At 36.5% G+C, this 22,823-nt stretch overlaps 1 protein-coding gene across 1 annotated transcript in view; it reads right to left on the reverse strand.

Moving 5' to 3' along the window:
• The window catches only part of LOC127428777 (protein POF1B-like), a 37,356-nt gene extending 14,723 nt beyond the window's left edge, over positions 1-22,633 (reverse strand). Inside the window, exons 1-7 of the mRNA XM_051677375.1 lie at positions 22,609-22,633; positions 21,954-22,390; positions 20,898-20,945; positions 6,536-6,744; positions 4,795-4,828; positions 3,688-3,768; positions 2,885-2,977 (exon numbers count right to left, since the gene is read on the reverse strand). Coding sequence (XP_051533335.1) covers positions 2,885-2,977; positions 3,688-3,768; positions 4,795-4,828; positions 6,536-6,744; positions 20,898-20,945; positions 21,954-22,390; positions 22,609-22,633 — 927 coding nt within the window. The remainder of the gene's footprint in view (positions 1-2,884; positions 2,978-3,687; positions 3,769-4,794; positions 4,829-6,535; positions 6,745-20,897; positions 20,946-21,953; positions 22,391-22,608) is intronic.
• Between the last annotated feature and the right edge of the window lie 190 nt (positions 22,634-22,823).

Below are 22,823 nucleotides of genomic sequence, written 5' to 3' on the forward strand. Positions count from 1 at the left end.
ATTTGTGGTAATCCTATCATAGTTTATGTTTAACAAATTTAAACAGATGTACCAACAAAGCAGGCTGGTTCTTTGTGGTATACATCCACAATAATCTGAATTTGTACTTGTAAGCCTTGTGTATCCAGAGCAATATACTGTATATATTTTAATACTTAGCAGCCGTTCAGAAACTCTTGTAATCCACTGCATTTTGGTCCACTATAAATTTGAAAGTGGGTAGTTTACATAAGTTGTCAGTTGACAAATAACATGTCCATGAATTCTAGGTTAAAATTTTTAAAACATTTTTGACCGATACCGATTTTAACAAACAAACTATACACCGATAATGACACTGATTCCGATATTTTGCCACTTACCTTTGTCATCAGATCACTGTTTTACTTAGGAATGCTTTAAAAATGTACATGTTTTTTTTACTGTTCTAATAATAAATAGTTTCCACTGAACATGGATCTGTTGAACACATCACAAGCCAAAAAAAATTAATAAAATATACAAAACAAAAGCTAAATATGATAATATGGTGATCGTGCAACATTAATGAATGTCATACTGATTTCTCAGAAGTCAAAGTCTGCTGGTTTCAAAGTGTTTTGAATGGTTTCCCTCATCATGTAGCCTATTCAGAACTGTCCATATAAACATGAGAACGAGAAAAAATAAGAATTAAATATTACATGTTCTTAGGAGTGCCAACCCTTCTACATATTGTGGCTATTATTATTTCTGGATTGTGCATTTGAATAAAAGGGACAGTTCACCCAAAAATGAAAATTCTCTCATCATTTACTCACCCTCATGCCATCCCAGATGTGTATGACTTTCTGTCTTCTGCTGAACACATTTGAAGAAAAATAGAAAAAATATCTTAACTCAGTAGGTCCTTAAAATGCAAGTGGATGGTGATTAGACCTTTGAAGCTCCAAAAAGAACAGGCAGTCAGCATAAATGTCATCCTTACGACTCCAGTGGTTAAATGTCTTCTAAAGTGAAACGATTGCTTTCGGTGCAAAACATATCAATATTTAAGTACTTTTTAACTATAAATCTTCACTTCCGGTCAGCAGCAGTAAACAGATTCACGAGAGGCCAAGTGCACACGGTCTCTCGTGTCACGTATTCGCACTGGCATGTTCGGACGTAGTCTCACATTTTTCTCTCGGTTGAGACATCCAGGATGAGCACACACATGCACCATTGTGAATAAACATACAGATACAAATACAGATCTAAACCAAAACCAACGGAGCTTCTGTACAGCGTTCCTCCTACTCAGCTGTAAACAGCGCTGCCCTTCCAGGTGTGTCTGTTCTCGTGTAAACATGCCAATGCAATAACGTCACACACGTGTGCTGCTGCTGAGCGGAAGCGATGATTTATAGTTAAAAAGTACTTAAATATTGATGTTTTTTGCAGCAAAAGTGATCGTTTCGCTTTAGAAGACATACATTTAACCAGTGGAGTTGTATGGATGATTTTTATGCTGTCTGTCTGTTCTATTTGGACTTCAAAGTTCGTATCACCATCCACTTGCATTTTAAGGACCTACTGAGCTAAGAAATTCTTAGATTTTTCTAAGAATGTGTTCAGCAGAAGAAAAAAGTCATACACACCTGGGATGGCATAAGGGTTAGTAAATGATGAGAGAATATTTATTTTTGTGTGAACTAGCCCTTTACAAGAGATTTTACAAAAAGTGTAACTAATTAATTATAAATAAACCATCTGTATTTCATATCGGCATTTTCATGCTTATTACCGATATGTCGATGGTTTTAATTTGTTCAATAATTGTCAGATAAATATCGGCAGCCAATACATCGGTGCATCCCTGGTTAAAATGTACATATATGTACAATGGAAAGTGTATACTGTATCTTAGGCCCTGTGACAATACAGATTATTTTTATGTGTGTCCAATAACCGATATGCAGAACCAATATTTTAATTATTGTTTTATTCCTGTTTTTTTTTTGTTTTTTTTTGGCACAAGATTAACAAAATTATCATTACAGTACAATAAAACATGATATGCACTACAAATATTTTAATAAAAGTTATAATTAATACTTTCAAAAAAATCTAAATTAATATAAAAAAAATCTAAAAATGAATAATAATATTTTTTATGCATATATGTATGCTAATTTGTTTTTCTATTTAAAGGGTCACAAATATATTTTCATCTTAGTTTTGGGCTATGTCAGAGTGTTAAACGTAAAATGTTATGTGTTTCTCACTTCAGAATAAATGCTACGTAAAAGTTGATTAAATGTACCTGTGAAAACCATTCCACACACACAGATGTAATGGCATTGTTGGACACTATTCTTCCAAAAGAACCCACCAAAACCCACCAAAAAGATGCAATTTATCAATATTAAAGAAATGATAATCGATGAAGTAGAAAAATATCGGTAGAAAATATTAGTCAGACTGATTATCGTCCATCTATATTTTTAATCACATTTTTGCCTTCACAAGTTCAAGAAAATTACTTAAAATATCCCTGCAATATGACAAATGTATTTTTACATTTACAAATAGAAAAAGAATTGGAAAGATTATTAAATTATTGCACATCATGACGCACTTTTGCATTGAAAACCTATGAAATTCCATGTCAGCTATCAAAATAGAAGCTGTTGTAATGTCATATGGCTTGGGGCTGTTCCAGAGATGTCACATCATACTCTTGACTCTGTTTATACAGGCATCACACCTTTAAAAATTCAAGGTCAGCTCAAAACTATGTGACATAACAAACAAACACCCTCGGGGAAAGACCTGATAGGGTTCATCATTGTATCGACAGTGGAAACTTTCCGCAGGACAAGAGTCTGTTGGAGGGTTAGTGGAATAATGATCTTTCTCTTACCCTCAGATCCTCCTGCAGATGCATAAGCTCTTCTCGCAGACTGCTGAATGTGGTCAACAACAGACGCATGGTCTTATCAGCCGTCATACGAGTCTTGATATGAGAGAGAGAGAGAGAGAGAGAGAAAGAGAGAGCACTAGACTGTTAAGGTTGAGCTTAGTGTATAAAACTATAGCCAAATTTCTCAAATCAAACCATTTATTATGCATATATGTTTTTAATTACATTTGCATTTATTATATTATAAACCATTCACATTATATTATATTAAGTTCAGGTCCTATTAAGGAAAGAAAGCAAAATAATATTTTGTAATGTTTTGTTGAGGCTGCAGCAGTTTACGGGTGGCCATCTACCATTGTAATAATATTATATCATCATTTGTGTGTTTTTTGCTCAAGTAGGTGGTACTGCATTTTAGACTTCTTAAGCTTCATTGATAAGGAAATTCCACAATGCAGGGTCTTTAAAATACTTTATACTACAGTCATAACCAAAATTAAAACCATTCTCTTTTGCAGCCCTAGTCAGCCCTATTCATTTGCCAGATCTTAAACATATTAAACATAAACGTATTATGTGCAGCTGACTGTGCGCATTAATCTTATTAAAACAAATACAATGAATGAGTGTGTGCCTCCGTGATGCCTGCAGAAACATGTGTACCAGGGACAGATTAATACTCTAAATGAGCTGTCAGGAAAGGCACAGACACCACAGACGGGTGGGGTGTACTGAGAGATGGGTGGAGCTCAATGGGAGTGGTCAGGGTGGCCATTCACCATGTGACCATGAGCTCTCACCTGCAGCAGGTAGCGGATCTGTTGCTTTGTCAATTCAGACCCTCCTTTAGGAATAAGAGCCTCTATTTCTTCTTTCTCCACCTGTTTTGCAAACACACATGTACAGACAGACAAATCTATTTATCAATGGATGTATACACAGTATTTTTCTTCAACAGTTAAAGAAATAGTTCACCCAGAAATTACAAATCTGTAAAATCTGCAAAAACTTATTTTCATGTTGTTCCAAACCTGTATGAATTCCCTTCTTTAGTGAAACACAAAATGAGAAGTTATTCTCAGATTTTCAGAATATTCACACCGCACTTTTCCATACAATAAAAGTGCATGGTGACCAGGGGCTGTAAAGCTCCAAAAACTGCAAAAAGCACCAAAAGTATTGTAAAAAGTACTTCATATGCACTATATTCCAAGTCTTCTGAATCAATTTGATAGTTTTGTAAAATGAAAAATTCCAAATTTAAGTCGTTATTAACTGATAAGCTTCCCCTCCACCTATGCTCTCAAATCTTATTAATCTTGTTTGCATATATGCAAATATCATGAATCAAGACGTTTCATGCAAGGTTTGACGTCAATGGTACCAAACGTCTTTGGTCTTTGTGTGCCTTGTAACCAATCATGATGAGACGAATTTGAATATGCCCAAATGAGATTTGAGAGCTACGGTAAAGTGGAAGATTTTCAGTGATTAACAACTTTAACCAACCGATTACAATTTCAGTTGGTTCCTCACTCAATGCTATGGTATGGCCTTTAAAGACTTGGAATATAGCACACAGGTAATATGGACTATTGTCAAGGTCTCTTGGCTTATTTTTTTATTTTTATTTTTTTCATATTTGGCCACCTTTCACTTTAATTCTACATAAAAGAGCAGGATAAACATCTCCTTTGTGGACTACATACGACAGAAAATCACATGGGTTTGGAACAACATGAGGGTGATTAAATGATGACAGAAATGAATTATTAGACAGAGTAAGATATAACTATAAAACATAGTACCAAACTATAATCAAAGAGCTCACAGAGCTGGCCGGAATATAACATAGAAAACTTTCAGCCAATCTCACTGATTAAACCGATTAACCTGCCACTCCCTACCTTGTAGTCAATGGTGGGGTCCAGAAGGTGTTTCCTGCAGAGACAGAGAACAATATAAATGAGCCAAAAAAAAAAAATACCTTAAAGCAGAGGTGTCTAGAGGAGTTACTGTTCTCATAATGAGTTGTAAGGTTAAAGTAGAGATGCTATGAAGTCATTGTGAATCACAGGATTGAGCATTGCTCTTAAACAGTTTTGGGCAAGGCCTAGGGGTTTCACTCTTATGATTCATTTGAGAAAGTGACCATTGTTTTCTGACTAAATATACCCGCTTTCAATTTTCCTTAAATTAAAAAAAGATAAGATTTTTTTATTAGATAGCGATGTCTTGCAGGCGGTTATAGCTTTCCTCGCACATTCTCAATATTCTCATCTCTTCAGTCATCTTGATAGCGCTTGACAGGGTTAACAGGCGGTTTCGTCTTATCTGCAAGCACATCTTTAACTTAAAATCTCTATCAAAACACACTATGATATATGTCCTTATGGGCTGCAAAATGTATACTCTTGCTAAAGTGACAAACGTGGCAAAAAACACAAGATAAATCAGTAATGAGGTTTGGGTTTACTGACGCCTGGAGCTACCTGGGGTTAAGTGATTTGTTTAAGAACACAGGTCCAGCCGATTTGGGCTTAAGGCCCCAATACACTCTCAGAGAGGTTTTTCTTCACTCTTCGCTCAGAGCCAAAAAGAAGTTAAAAACAGCTGAGCAACAGTATACTGTGTGCGAACATTCAGATATCGGTCATGTCACTGGGGAAGGTGTTCAGAGGAGCATTTAAATATGAGAACACAGCAGACAAAATGTAAAACTTCAACTAATATGACATTAAAATGTGTTATCAGTGACTTCATACCTCACCCTGTGAGTAGATTTCAAATGAGATCAGTAAAAGAAGCTGTTTTAACCACTCAATGATTTAAAGTAATATATCTGCAGTAGATAATGTGTAATTTGTCATGTTTACATTCTGCATTCATGGCGCTAATGCTTTAACATGCTATATGCGGCCATAATATGCACCGGTTACACTATGTTATTGTAACTGCACACTGCATGAGTGAAGCAGCAAATCAAGCAACAGAGTTAATGGGTACTAAGAGTATTTGAATATATTTGATTCCTTTTGCCGACTAATTAAAATCTCATGAAATTTTCTTGGAAAACGTCTCTGTGCAAACAATTATACAGATGTAGGTAAGTTCGCACCAGTTCGCTAGTTACTCTGCATGCTGGTGTGTTCATGTTGACTGATCTTAACTGACTGAGCAACGTAAACAGAATTAGCTGTCGGCCTCGAAGTAGGTGGAGCTCCAGGTCACAACTACTGATGATGTGGACCAATGGCAGTAAGAAAGTGTTTAGCAGCCGGTACGAAGTTTTCCTGAAAGTTCGCATTGGCAAACTGTCACAAACCATCAAAACGAACTCAAAAACACCTTCATTTTGGCCAGATTTTGTTCTAAATTATGTCACACCCTTTTTTCTACAATTTCGTAAGAAGTATACTGGGGCCTTTAACCTACTGCATTGGTGTCTATAGCCCATATCCTTAGACATTCGGCTACTAGCATCTAGAACCATCGATATTTGTGTCCTCAATATTTCTATTATGCAGTAGCAGTTTTAAAAACTTAATAGTAACCGTTGTGCCTAACAACAGCCTTTCACAATGACTATATTGACAGCTATAGCATGGCCTCTCACACTTATTTCCTTAAATGAAAAACAGCCTCTACCTTCCCCGGATCTTGGCCACATGTTCGGAGATGTAGGTGTGAATGTCGCAGTTCTTGCGGAAGACCTCGGCAAGAAGCTCCCCAAAGTAGCGGTTGTCTATCTTGACAACCGGCTCCACCTTGATCTCCTCAGTGATCGTTTTAGTGGAAAGACCATTCTTCACGTCCACAACCTCCTTCCTGAAGCTGTTGTTCTCCACCGACTCTGGCTAGAAAGAGGAAGACAGGATGTTTATGCATGACTCAGATTAGTGGTGGTCGACCATGTTTCTTTTAATTAGTGGTCGACCGATAGTGGATTTTATTGATACCAGTAACTAAGGTGGTGGGAAAGGTATAAGCGATTAATCGGCCGTTAGTTTTTAAAAAGGATTTATAGAATGTCAAAAGAATTTCTTAGTCTTTTTTTACTATGACGGGCAGACACAAAGAGGCCAAAATGAATAAAATCCCAGATACAGTTTTTTATTCAACCAACATCTCAATAATAACCAGAATAAATGAAGATTTGGTGCATAACACATGACTTTCAAGTATAAACAAGCCCAAAACATAACGGGGACAATTATTTTGAAATGACGAAAAACAATCGGTGTAGATTTTGATAACTGATAGTTCCAAAAAGCAACTATCGGTACCGATTAATCTATAAAAACGATATATCAGCCTACCTCTACTTTTAATGGCCGATGCTGATACGATAACTAGAGAAGGGTTGCGATGGCTGACATAATGACAATATATAGCCAGTGTGAAATAGGCTAATACACAATTTCATTATAGCAATTGAGATATACACATATACACTGTAATTACAGATTGATCGCACTGTGAATACGGTGAAGGTAGGTCAAAAGTTCTGCCAATAGAATCGGTCTGTACTTACCAAAATTTGAACCACTGCCCCCAGTGGCAAAAGCCAGAAACTTATGGTCATGTGAGAGCTCCAGTTTCCAGGTGAAATAACCATTAGTGGAGTAAAAATGCAACTTTAGAGCAAAAATGCAATCGCAGGATCGCGCATCATTGATAATGTGAACACAATTACGTCCTGGTTTCCACTGGACATAATTCATGTCTTGGAGGTTGCTTGTGCAACACATTATCAGTAGCGCCACAGGGAAAGGTGATCACATTTGAATTGATGCAAATGTCTGATGACGCTTGTCAGTAATTTTCCAGAATAGGGTTGATTTCAAGGCACATGAACACTCAGAAGCAACATGTCGATTTCCTGTGTGATCATGTTGGTAATAATAAATAAAACAATTCACACAATCTTTACTTGAAATTCACTTTTACTTGAAATTATCGGTTTAAAAACAGAAATTGTGCATTATTCATTGACATTGGCCTTTGGTAAATATTGCAATTAAGCTATAATTTCACAATATAACTTACAATAATAAAAAATGCAAATTTTGGCAGAGAGTGTTTGACTTGTAAACAGCTTTGATTACACAAGAGAGTTTATCGAATGTAATTTGAAAAGAGGTTTTATCAGATACTCTGCTTTCAGTTTAGTATTATCTAACTCAATAAACAAATCAACCATGTAATCAGTAGCGGTTTCACAAACCACGCAATTGCGTGGGGCCCCGGACGTCGAGGGCCCCCTGACCTGGTAGGAAAGCTCTGCAAAAACCGCTTGAGGGGTGACATGTTGTTCTGGGTACACGTGCAAATACGCTGTTGTCTGCGGTCTCAGAGCGGTTCGTGAAGCCGGCGGGTTCGGGTCAGTAGGACATTGGGTTCGGGTTTGTAATTTATGAAAAATATATACAGGCCTTCCGAACTTGTTTCACTCACGGGCTCTTGCTCACAAACACATGCAAACGGATGAGGGGCCGTTCACACTGAATGTATTTTTGCGTGCGTCTACCCTGTTTTCCCATTATTTTTCTATGTAAACACACGCTGGATGAACGTCCTTGACTGCTGCATCGTGTCTAGCTGTTTCTTTAGTGTCTCACGCAGGACTGGAAAAATTTTAGACACTGTGTCAAGTTAAAAAGAACTTCAGGTTTCAAAAACACATGTCCAGACACCTGCATTCTGTTTCAGTCGTTGCACTGTGTCTAGATTGTTTTTAGCACAGGTGTCTCTAAGATTTAACATTCTGAACAAGTTCAGGCTGCAAAGAGGTGACTGTTACAATGTTTAACATAATTGCAGATTATTCTGCACCAAGCAAAGTTTCAGCACTTGGTAAACATCAAATTTTTTCCCCCTGCTGCTCTAGTGTTCTGAGGGGCCATCGTGCCTTGTATGTTTACTGTTACAATACTGTTACAAATGTTGCCTATGATGCTTAAATACAGCCTTATGTAAGATGATGACCAATACACTGCAGCATTAGAATATAAGCTCCAGGTGAAAGTAAGAAAGACAGAACTATATTACTATTGTATTCAAAAAATCTTCAAAGTAATAATAATAATATTATATCATATTATAATGACAATCTGGACAACAATAAATAATTGTTGGGTTATAATATTAATATATACTGTAACAACTGAATTTCAAAATGTTACTGGGTGAAGTTGTAGGTTTTGCACACCCTGTTCACACACACACACACACAAAAGTCTCTCTCTCTCTCTCTCTCTCTCTCTCTCTCTCTCTCTCTCTCTCTCTCTCTATATATATATATATATATATATATATATATATGTAGGTACAGTAAATATAGCTTTTTTTAATCACTGTATTGTGGAAAAACCGGAAAACATGCATTAATTATCTTTAACAAGATTTTCATTTCATTAAACATTTTGAATGTACTACAATGGCTGATAGGGACAATTTAACATTTTAAAAAGATTTCAAATCAATTTTGTCATTTTTTAAGCAAGATTTTTCAAAATGGGGCCCCGGGTTGGTCGGTTGCTTGGGGCCTCAGAAATCATAAACTTGCCCCTGCACGTGATTAAAACTGCTACATGCAAAACCTGAAAGTCTTACATAACAGCACATGGGGCTCATGCCTATTACACTGCCAAAATGAAAGAAACTTTTCATGCAAAGCCACTTTCTATGTATTCTTTAAGGGCTAAATCATGTTCTGTAAACTAAACTGTGAGTGTTGCATACTACAAGAGTCCACACCTTGATGAATAGCAAGTTAAACACCACACCTCTGCATCAATCCAGATCAATCATTCCTGCTTGACTCTTTGTACTGAATGACAATGCTTTTGAAAGCATCTAATAGCACTACATGTCTGGAACAGAGTGAGCCATAAACAGGGCCGGCCCAGGCTCTGTTGGTGCCCTAGGTGAGATTTTAGATTGGCACTTATTTACTTTACTTATTTTGAGTAAAGAGACCAGACATGAGCTTTACTCAAACCCAAATAAAGAAATGTAAGCACACACACACACACACACACACACACACATACATAAGCAACTGTGCCTATGGTTGCACATTAATAAAACAAAGGGTAAAAAAAAAAAGAGAAAGCAATATGAAATATGCACCCAAAATAGTCCTACAAAATATAGGCTATATAACTGAATGTATCTGTAGATGTTAGCCAGCTACAGGCCCAGTTCCAGATCAAAATCACTGAGGGTGTTTCTGAAAATAGTGGGGGTGCTCTGTATAAAGTGGAGATGTATCGTAATTACACATTTTTTAATAGATTAAATCATGTTTAAATGCTACTAAAACAACGTAAGGAACAGTTTTTCATGTAAAAAATTTTCATGTAAAAAATTTATTGCTTCATTTTTTTTGAAAATGACAGCAAAATGCTACATCTGCAGATAGGACATACATTGATGCAGCATTTTGTGCGTTCACAAAATGCAGGGATTTTTTGTGTGTTTGCTGGGATTCAAGGAAATCTGCTTGCCAATTTGCAGTATTAGTCTTACATATTCAGTTAAGCAGGTGTGTGCGATTATTTTGATACAGGGGTCACATCAGCCGTTAAGTAGATCTTGGAAGAGAGAAGATAAAAATTCAGCATAGTTGTATCTTTTAAGCCCAGAAGTAGAAGTGCACTCATGCACTCAATGAATGATGCACAATTTTCTGAAGTGAATACTGACTGATGGGATCATTCTGCGATTGCTTGAAGTTGTGCTGCTACTTTTCTATCATGTGTTAGTAAAACTGAATAAAGGCTGAATACAATTATTGTTTATTTTACCATACTTCAATGCAGTGGTGATTTAGTATTCAATTTAACACTCTACATCAGGAGTCTGGTGTAATAGTCAAATAAAATATTTGGAAATTATAGATTCTAAAAGCTTATTTTAATGTTTAAGTGGATAAAGTTGTTTTATTCTGAAAACATTATCAACCCGTTTACATGTTCATGGGTCATGATGTGGGTCTCGTCAATGGTTTGTTTGGCATTCAGCACACAACTGAATAATACAGGCTGCATAACACTGATAAATGATTACTGCCAGAGTAACATTCACATACAGGTGTGAGGGACTTCAGCATTTTACAAATAACACAAAGAACAAACATTTTCCTCTCTTGCGTGTCACCTTCGTGTGTGAATGATGTGAAGATCTATTGGGATTTTACTGAAATTCATCACTGAAAAGGTTTGCTCGCAGACTTGGCACTAAATGGCACACGCATCCTCACGAATGGACACGGAGTGGCTGCATCACTATATTATCGCATCATTGTAGCATAATACTGCACTATTGAGCACTACGTTTTTTATTTCATTTTTTCGAAGAGAAGAGAGAGCATGCACATGGTTGCCAGATTGCATAAATTATGACATAAGGTGAAATATTTCCTATTTGTGCATGTATAAATCTCTGAATGGGGTGTTGCATCTATTATCTAGCAACCCTGAGCATATTAAAAGCTTATGGATGCGCGGTAGGTCTCAAAGCCAGATAAATAAAAGATCAATTAATAAACATTCATGATAAATCGACCTGTGGGCAGTACTTTGCCCTGGTCTGCAACTGAGGGTGCTCTAGTTTCGTTTGAGGGTGCTTAGCATGAATGCTTTAGAATACAGTCCATCATGGTCTCTTTTAAAAGAAGACACTTAGGAGTTTTTTGGTGAAGTGAAAGCAAGCAGCAATATAGCTGAAATTAAAACAACATTATAGAAGCTTAAGTTTATTTTAAAGAAATTACACTGCACTTAACTTGCACTAAACTTAAATAAAACAAGCAAAAAATGTCCCACAGTGTCCGTGCCAGTTAAGAGGTTCTAAATAAGCTATTTCAAAGTAGTAAGTAAACATCAACGAATGACATGAACAGTCGTTAACTTGTGATTCTTACCTTTATATTGCTCTTTTTTTCTGCTCTTCTTCTTTATGCCGCTTTCTGCCTTGCGCACCTGATAATTTGGCTCTTTTTTTCACTCATTTTGTCCACATATGATAAGGATCCGATTATAATATATCGCATAGTGCTAGTGCTCAATATATGGGTAGAAGGGTGCACAGTCGTCACGAGAGGGTGCACTTCTGGAAACAAAAAAATCCTCTCCTGCAGCACCTTTCTGTCATTTTGCGCCCTAAGCAACCACCTATGTCACCTATGCCACGGGCCGGCCCTGACCATAAATGTTTAAGTCATCCTGTAGAAAATGTTTGTTGCATGTGGTTACTGAGGCTGTTCCTAGAAAGGTCAAGATGCTTATTGTGTATTTTGTACATTGTAACACAGAGAATGAATTTGTTTATATGAAAAGAGTTCGATATTCACCAAACACAATGACCAGTTCAAAAGGTGAAAATCTTTCTGGTTTCTTTATCACCTAAACTGGAATCAAAAGTAGTTTTAATTTTAGTTTTCTAGAAGCATTAGTTGTAGAGATACAAATTATATTGGTATGTCCATATTCATATCAGACAGCATTTATTATTATTATTGGTATTAGTCTAATTAGGCAAATATGGGAAGCAGATAATATCAGGTCTTATTTTATCCAGTTCAAACAGTACACCATTTTTCTATTATTATCTTCTTCTTACATTTGACTCAATCTTGAACATGTGGTTACATCCTTGGTTCTAAACAATTATCAGTCTTTCCAACTGGATATTATAATGTTTTGATGTCTGCTTTCACTTAAAATTTGTAAAATTATAATTTGGAGCTTTAGTGCCAAAGCTGTTTATTATACATTCACAATGTCAGCAAACACATCAGCTACTGGCCATGACATAAAAATGCTCATTACAGCTAAAATAATATATAGTGCATCCCAAATAAGTTTTTTCTTACATTTCAAAATGATTGATGGAATTGCATTCAAGAAGCATTCTTAGTATTTTATTTACTTAATGTTTTAAAATGATTGATGGTGTGACATTAAACTCATGACACAGAGCAATAGTTTTGACAGTCCTCCAATAACATCTGAGAGAACTGGAGCTGTGTCATAGTGGTCAGGCTGGATTCCAAGGCACTGTGAGAGAGAGACTCAGATAAGGAGGGTTCGCGCAGGGTCTGGTTTCAACCAGATTTACATAGGGACTGACACTAAATTAGATCTTAGATTTAAACATTAATCAACTGGTAAACATTTACTAAATTATCTATAATCAGCATTCTGATCCTGATTATTGGTTACACTCCTCATTTACATTACATCTAGGTTAAAGGGATAGTTTGCCCAAAAAACAAATTCTCTCATCATTTACTCGCCCTCATGCCATCCCAGACGTGTAAGACTTTTTTTCTTCTGCAGAACACAAATTAAGATTTTTAGAAGAATATCTCAGCTCTTTTGGTTCATACAATGCAAGTGAATGGGTACCATAGTTTTGAAGGTGTAAAAATCATATATAGGCAGCATAAAAGTAATCCATAAGACTCCTGTGGTTAAATCCATATCTTCAGAAGTGACATGATAGGTGTGGGTGAGAAACAGATCAATATTTAAGCCCTTTTTTACAATCAGTCCCTAAAGTGCTTCATATAGTAACATCTAAATTCACCAATGAAGGTAATTTTTATGGGTTAGAACAAGTAGAAATAGATCCTTGAGGTAAAAATTGCAGGTTACCACTTTTGTCAGTGCAATTTTATCAGCTTGTGTGATTCCTGGGAATCAAACACATATCCTTCTGGTTGCTAGCACCCAGATGAGTTACAGGAGCTTTAAACAAAAAACCAACAACCATTAAAAATGTTCAGTAGCTTATTAATGCATGACCCTGTTCCACGCATGCAGCAAAAATATGGGAAGGCAGTTGATATTATTACAGTAAAATGAAATCTGTCTTGAAGTTTGCAGGGGCCAGCAAAAATTACTGTATGTTTAGAGAGTACTTATACAAAGACAAGTGCTTTTGACAATGGGTGTGTCACACCTTAAGGACATTCCACGCATTCTATGGCAAAAAACACCAGCTCTGACAGTGTTAACAGGGTGTGTGTGTGTGTGTCTGTGGACTCACTATTGATCCTGCTGTCCCGAAACCGGTTTGAAGTTGCAACAACAAATGACAGAGCTGAGTCATTAACAGTTGCTCCTATTACTAACTTGCAATCTTTTTCACTATGATAACTAATCATGTTTTAGTAGGATTAGTAGATTGGGTGTGAATGTGGAGTTCCGTGAATTAAAGATTGTGTCTGGGTGTGTTGTTCTGAGATTAGGACAATAAGATATCATCAATGTTCATGAGAAGTATTTTGGACATTACTTTTACTGTCGGACAAGTCGCAGAAGGTACTGTACATGGCAAGCAAGGGCACATAATAGAGTTTAGTGCTTGTAGTTTTACTAACTGCACTAGAAGTAATACCACTAGAACTAATAGTCCAACTACTTCTAAAACTACTTCTAGCTTGTTTTGTGCATTATAAAACATCACCTGAGTTAGATTATATGAGTAATGTGAAGAGCTAATTCTCAAAGTGTTTCTGGGAATAAATTAGAACCTCTTGAACTCTCTCTTGTATGCAAAGTCTAGCAGTATTGCAGCCTCATTCTCATTGGACAGGGCCTGATTTCCACTGAATTTCTCCTCCGCTTATACACAGGTAATCAGTTTTGGGGGTAAAGAGTTACAACTAACGCGTGTTACGAAATCAGATTACTTTTTCGAGTAATGAGTAAAGTAACACAACATTTTTTTTTATTTTAGACCATAATATCGGAGTTACTTTTTAAAGTAACGTGTTGCTTTTGTACACCTCTACTTTCCCTGTATTGTGAGACTTCAGGAGTAAAAGAGTGCAAACTTCAGGGAGGAGACGTAGTGCATGATGCGCATTGTAGTTCTATAGAGTCTGAGGCCAGAGACTATTTAGCAGAGATGAGTCACTTCTATTGAAATGAACGGGAGAAATTGGAACGCCCAATCAAAAAGCTCTAGCACCCAACAGTCAATGGATGTAGAAAGGAAGTCCCGCCTTGCAGGTAAAAGAGCCAATAACCTTTTAGTCAGCATTCGGTTGAGTGAAACACAATTGATTCATGTGTTAATACACACTGCATTAAAAAAAAAAATCAGTAATCGAGTTTAGGCAGAGGGATTATAAGACTAGTCTTCCACTGGCCACAACATGATACACAGGGTGAAATACTCGCTAAATTCACAGACTTATGCAGCCGAACTGCTCCGTGTTACAGCTCCCCCTAACTGAGAGAATGGGATGAGAAATGCTGACTCTGGATCAGTGGCTCTGAGCAACGCTCTACATCGATTGTGTACACAGAGGAAATGTCTTAGTTTCTAAAAAGATTTTAAAAAAATGTTATAATAAACAAGTAGCTTGATTCATGAAACAAACTGTTTTTATGACATTTTGGTAGCATTAAAAACAAATCCATTCAAGTTGTATCAACATGCGCCTTTGAAGTTGTATGCGATCAACCAGTGGCGACTGTACGCACCGTGGATCAGCTCAAAACAAGCGTGCACTGAGATGACTTAAGTGATAAATATTCTTTTATTATCAAACACATTCCTTGAACATGTTAGGCTGGCATTCCCCACTGCATTTTATCCTGACTTTGGAAAAACATCTTTAATTGACTCTGACGTTGTCGATGGGCACAGCACATGATGACATATATGATGCAGGTTCAAGTGTTGGACTTTACTGCTTTAGGTAAGACAGTGGTTATTCTTCATTATTCATATTGGCTGCCATGTTGATGGAAAAACAAATCATGCATATTCATGTTATTGATTCTTTAATATAAATATGACATGAAGACCTTCTTTCTAAATATCTGTTTGTTTACTACGTTGTTTTGACATGAGTGTTGTACAGTAGCTAGCATGACCTGTAACATCTCTTGTATGCAATGCATGGCTTATTTGTACGAAATGCGTAGCATAGAAGAAGAGAAAGTGGCATGAGAAAAAAGTAACGCAAAAATAATGCAAAAGTAACGGAACACTTTACTTTCCATAAAAACTTGCTTTTAAGTTATTTTTTAATATTCTAACAAGTTCACCCAGGGATAGTTCACCCAAAAATAAAAATGGTCATCATTTACTCTCATGTTGTTGTAAACCAGTATGACATTCTTTCTTCTGTGGAACACACAAGATGTTAATCAGAACTCCCTAACATTCTGGCAAACATCTTGGTTTGAAGAATGAATTTCGTATGTGTATGAGGGTGAGTAAATGACGACAGAGTCTTCATTTTTAGGTCAAATATCCCTTATCTTAACTATCTCTATCTTTAAAAATTAATAACAGTGTCTCTTCACTTTTCTCCCAGAAAATGAACACAAAACTAAGCAAACACTTATATCTTGTCTGACCTACTGATAAGGGAATTCTCAAGAATTGTTAGAAGTCTCTGACTTTGTACTGAATCTGCAACTTTGGGATGTCCTTTCGGGGCTATTGCTTTGGTCCACAATACCTCACTGTGTGCAAAAATAGGTCAATGAGTAAGCCAAAAGCCTATCTGTTCAGTGTAAGAACAGCAGGTCATTGCTCTGGTCTACAGTGAAAGGAAGGTGGCACTCATTTTTTAAACTAAAGCTGTCTGACCACTGGAATCTTCTGAAGAGATATCTAGAGAAAGTGAGTGATTTTACATTATGAAGTACTGAAGCGCCAGAATGTTTTGTCTTTTATCCTAATAAAAAAGGCCAGTCCTCTTAAGTCACTGTAAGGCATTATCTTATGAAGCAATTAATCTGATGATGGAATGTGGTCATGTGATCAAACCTAGCATTATTTATTTACATTTCTATCAACTCGCTTCCAGTGTAGATTGGGTGTCAAAATCCTAATGAGACTTGGAGTGGAGTGGAATGGAGACATAAATATGGTAAATATCTGAGAGAAAGATTCAATCATGCTCCACATTGAGGAGCTGAAACAATAAAAATAATTGTTTGACTGAAAGCAGTGTCCATGTCTATATCTCTTCCCTGGGGTTCAACAAATCCCTCTGCAGTATGAAGTGAAACTTAACATGGTTTTAACATTCAGATTTGGCTCCAAGTCCTTGTTTGGCAAGCCCTAAATCGTCCCAAGTGCTAATAACGAAAAGACTTGTGTCACTGAGTTTATTTCAAGTTGAGTCAAGTTCTGAATTTAAAACTTCCAACTCTTCAGGTCATACTACACTGGAAATAAAAAACCATTAACCTATGTGCTTCATGTGGTTACATCTAATGAACTAGTTTGATTCAAATCAAATATATTATTTAACATAACTGAATCAACCTAAATACATTAGGTAGAAGTATCTGCTTATGGCATTAACATTGCACATGACCAATTTTTACATTGTAAAAAAGTATAAATGAAGCATGATTACAAACCATTTCTTAATTTATTTCTAATAATGTCATATTTATAATCAATCTGAATTTCACATATAATAATTAACCTGAAACTTTAACCTTAAAGCCTACGTGTGTAATTTCTGTGCCATTAGAAAGCATCCCAAATGGAATTGCAAAAATAATGACTGTTTTTATACAGGTTTCTCGAACACCCATCCAACCCCCATTGGCAGACAGACAGATAGTCCTGCCCAAAACTCACGCCATTGGTTGAGCCAGTGTTGCTATGTTGGGACAGTCAGGATGCTCAAACAAACAGAGCAATGTTTTGATATTGCCACAAACCCAAAGAACTTGCTCTTTGGCTGAACTTGATTAAATCGTGGACAGTGGTTCCACATATTTGAATGAGTTTTCTTAACTTAAAATTACAATGTAATTTCAGCACAAAAACTTTGTGTAGAAAGAACCTAGTTGAATTGGGTAAACCCAACAAAATTAGATGTGTCAGTGTAACTCAAATAAATCTTTATTTCTTTATGTACTAATTAATGAAAGTGAATCTTAGCATGCTAACCACATGCTGGTTTGAAGCACTAGAGTGTAGTTTAGTAACTATGCTACGATTAGCACAGCATTTGTGCAACGATGCAAGCAATCAATTTCATATGAGACATGTTCCTGTCCTGATCCTCTTCATCATAATGGTAATGCCAAAAACTCCAAAATAACAGAAACTCTTCTAAATCTCAACATAACAAAACATTAAACACTAACAAGTATCCCACCTTGTATTCACCTTGCACAAAAACACATAAAATAACACTTATATTTTAACAATTACTCTCCCTATCGAGGACCAGGTAAAGCATGCTGGAAAATGGAAATCCCCTGCCCAGTTTCATCAATGCTACATTAACACCACAAAAAGTATTAATGTAGTCCCAACTCAAATGGATTAAATTAACTTCCATTTTACAAATTTAAATGATAGAATGCAAGTTGTGACAAAATGTTCCAGAATTGTGTTGCTTTTGTTTATTTTGATTAAGTAAATTGAACAAGCAGCAAAACTCCTAAATAAAATAGGCTAATGCAATATCGGTAATAGCTAGCTCACCCCACCGTACTGTGGATAACATAAGATGTTTGGCAATTGTTTGCTGTCATCCATTAGTTTGGACATATGCATTATTGTATGAAAATTTTTTGTTTTCAATTACATATAAAAGGTGTGAACTGCACATATTTTACATTTTCCTGAAAAATTTCTCCACAAATCATCAAATCATCCAGTCAAGTCACAAATGCAATAATGTCTATGTCGAGACTCATGTATTTTTAATTACCAAATCGTTAAAAAAGACTCCAGGTCACAAGGCTACAATCCACATGTCTATTTAAATTCATTTGCTGAGTGTTTAACAGGACATTCTGATTTGTGAATGCTTGTGTATTGTACTGGCCTTATAATTTACACCAATAGACTGCTTTTATGCTTTACTCATTTAATGGTAATTAGATGTAATTAAATTATGAATTTGGCCAAAATACATTTTGTTTCAGCTAAACAATTTAGTTCAGATTTGACTATTCCATATAATTAGCTGAAAGTACAGACAATTATAATAATTTGTACTTGTAACTCATGATATTCAGTACTCCGCAATCAGCATTTCCTAACATTACAACATAATCGAACCAGCGTCTGAGTTCAACTATGCATGACCGAATTACAAGCTTGTGTATTACATCATGACTGCTAGTGACTTGTGTATACTTCACATTTGTTGCTTCTATGCATATTATCATAAAATTATCACACCATCTCCTTATCGTATGACTTAAGCCTCATAAGAAGTTAAATGAATAGCAGCTGCTTTTTACATATATTGATTTCCAAATCTCAGTTCATCATTTGCTGCAGCCACTTTTGTGTACTTTTTGGAATCAATATTTTGCATAATTCAGTCACCACAACTGTATGACATCATAATGATGAAAAACCTAACCAAATTCAATGCTGCCTCACATCACAACCCTAACATTTAAGACAACCCAAGTGTGTTGTGTGAAATACGCCTTATTACAACTAATTAAATCCACCTTTGTGTACGAAACTTGCAAATGATGTCCTTCTAACTCCTGTCCCAGCATGCCCACAAGCACAGCCCTACAGTGACAACTGTCTTTAAATTGCTGTGTGGCTTGTAATGCTTTAGAAAATTAAGGATAGGCCGTATAAAAGCCTGATGACTCATCCAAAAATGGAACACACAACACCATGTCCATGTATTTAAATTATCAGAGTGAAAGAGGAATACCTAGGCAATCTAATGTAACCTAAACCTGGCAAATAAAAACTGGGTCTTATAGAATCTACATTACTATAAATACATTTTTACAAAATGATTTTTTACGTGGCTTGCTGTACGTATCACGGTACTTTCCCTGTGAAATGAACACTAGAGATGCTACAACTACTTTTATTGAAAAAGATCAATATTTAAGTCCTTTTTTTGTTTTAAATTCTCCTCCCAGCCCAGTAGGTGGCGATATGCATGAAGAATGTGAATCAGCAAAAAAAAAAAAAAAAGAAGAAGAAGAATGTGAAAATTTGACTTATAGTAAAAAAGGATATGGATTAAACCACTTGAGTCATTTGGATTACTTTTATGCTGCCTTTGTGCTTTTTGGAGCTTCAAAGTTCAGGCCACCATTCACTTGCATTGTATGGACCTAAAGAGCCGAAATATTCTTCTAAAAATCTTCATTTGTGTTCAGCAGAAGAAAGAAAGTCATACACATCTGGGATGGCATGAGGGTGAGTAAACGATGAGAGAATTTTCATTTTTGGGTGAACTATTCCTTTAAGTCAATCCGACTGCTCAAACAAAATGAGCATTGTTTTAAAAGCGCCACAGTGTTCACATTTTTGGGAGAAATCAACCGAATGGCTTATTTAAATATAAAAAAGTTAAAGTGCAGTTTTTATATCACTGAACTGCGATAGAAGAAAATATTTTAACAAAAACATCATCTTCACGACTTTAGACATTAAGCGATAACCATCCAGTACACACTAGTCACCTTCCGCTCACCTGCAGGTTAGTTGACAGCTACAGTTGCGATTAAAGGGCAACTCCCTCCAACACTTCTCTTATGAATATTGGCAGGTCCAATCTAAATGGGTGTCTACCCTGGGAAATACTGAGTCCATTCTTTCTGAGAAACACACCCTAAACCCTGCAGCTATTACAACTTTCACTGATAATAAAAATTGCATTGAAACTTTAGCATGTGCGTGCAACCACACGCATGCTAAATCCTAGCTTACATTTAAGCTGGTTCTCCCAGCTCATCTCACAAGCCAGAGGCATGAGCAAACTTAACAGAAAGTGTGTATGATGCAGTCCCACACAGATGAATACTTATACAACCATTTTTTAAAACGAGTATTCCATGGTAAAAGCATCAAAATCAGGAGGTCAAGCGTACATTTGGGTGTGTATGTTTGTGTGCAGTGCAAGATTAACCCTATAGGTGTGCATGCATACCGTACTCAGCCTTTAATGTTACTCTGTGAGTAGCTCAAAGCACATTTGTTTGCCTGCCTGTGTGTTTGCAGGATGTGTTATTACCTCTGAGGGTTCAGGGCTCTTGACTGGACTGGAGGACTGGCTGAAGCTCTGAATATAAGAAAATACAATTGTATCAGGACTTCTTGTGGGAAACCAAAAACAGAGAGTACAACAGGGATGATAGTACAAATTAGAATAATCACAGATCTTTCACAAGGCTCATAATACAGCAATAGAATACACCAAACTGGTCCTCTTGTGCAATGTGGTCCAAAGATGACAACGATTAAAACCTTTGCATTGTGCAGGTTTCATATCTAACCTGCCTGACATTATTTCTGCAACCTCAAATGATGTAATGGAGGTTTGTGTGTGTGTGTGTTTGAGTGCATTAATTAAACTTAGTTCAGTGAGAATTACTTCATCTGTTCTTCTCCTTAAATCTGTTATCTGTTGTTATAGATCTGATATCTAAAGGTACGAAGGAGGAAATGTTACCACTTAATAATACAATTCATAACATGATCAAATGTTACCTTACATAATGCATTACAGATCAGTATACAGTTTTAAACTCATGAAATTGATTCATATATTTTCCAATTCAGATTTGAATGTTTCATATATATTAATATTTGAATGTTCATGAACTATTGACCTGTTAAACATTATATAATTGGTGAATTACCATGAACATAAATCAGGTAAAGTGGGACAACTGGTTAAGTGAGACACTTAAGCCTTTGCATTTAACATTTCTTTCTTTTTCCTCAGTATAGCGTAGTGGACATCTTTAGCTATTTTAAATGGGTTTTTCTGATGGGAAAAGTTATTAGGCATCATCATATTTTAAAACAACACCACTATAACAATTTATCAGAAAGTGTCCAACTTTACCTGTATTCACCCTACATATTATCAAAGTCATGGAAAAGTGGGTCACACTATTACATTACATTGCAAGGCACTCAATGTGTAATTACTGTGGGGCTGCTTGTAACACTAACTGTTACATTGTTATTACTACTGCAATACAGTAATATGCTACTATGTAAAACGTGTAACTTGCACAGTAATTGAAAGAAAAACAATGTCCAGGTGTAAATGAACACTCACTACTTGTCTGTAGACGTCAGTCTCGTCGAAGCTGCTGACGCTCACCGGCTGTATGTTCTGTACGTACACCGGTGAGACGACGCGCGGCGCCTGACTCAAGTACACGAACGACTCCGCGGGCCGCTGCTGTACGGGCACCAGGTAACGCGTGCCTCCACCGTACACAACATTTCCGTCCACCGCGCTGTTAATATACTGCACCGGCTGCAGCTGGGCTCCCGAGAGATTCACCGTTCGGTACGTCGTCGTGCCTTCGTTTATCGCGAACGGAGTGGGTGACAAGAGCGTCGGTGAGCTCTGTTCCGAGACGTTCACGGTTTTGAGAGTCCTCACGGTTTGGGTGTAGGGAAGAGTCATGTTTTCGGTAATGTTAAGTCCTGACGTTAAAGAAGAAATAACATTGACGAAGAAACGGGTCGTGTAAAGTTTGCGAAGGTCTTATTTGACTCCTGAAATCTCTCAAAGTGAAGCTGTATAAATGAGGAGAGGCGGTCTCCTCTCTACCTCTCTTTTAGCTCAAATGTCAATAGGAAGCTACAGGCCAGGGCGGTGGTGACGAATGACTATTGTTTTCTACCTGTATTACCTAGACAACATTGTGGGCAACATACAAGTACCATGGTAGAGTCAGGTGGTAATGATGATTAGATTGTACTCCACTGTACTTCAAAGAATACCATGGTCCTACAATGGTAGCCTACATGTCCAGGGATAATTTTCTTACTACATAAGGATACTACACCAGTAGAACCCAATTATGTTATCATGCTAAGCAAGTGTGAGTCTCTATTATGAACACCAGTGCCTATTAAAAGCTAAATTCAAGTGAACAAGAGCTATTAAAATCAACCAACATTCAGTGAACATTGT

Source organism: Myxocyprinus asiaticus, chromosome 38, assembly GCF_019703515.2.
Source record: "Myxocyprinus asiaticus isolate MX2 ecotype Aquarium Trade chromosome 38, UBuf_Myxa_2, whole genome shotgun sequence".
Lineage (NCBI taxonomy): Eukaryota > Metazoa > Chordata > Actinopteri > Cypriniformes > Catostomidae > Myxocyprinus > Myxocyprinus asiaticus.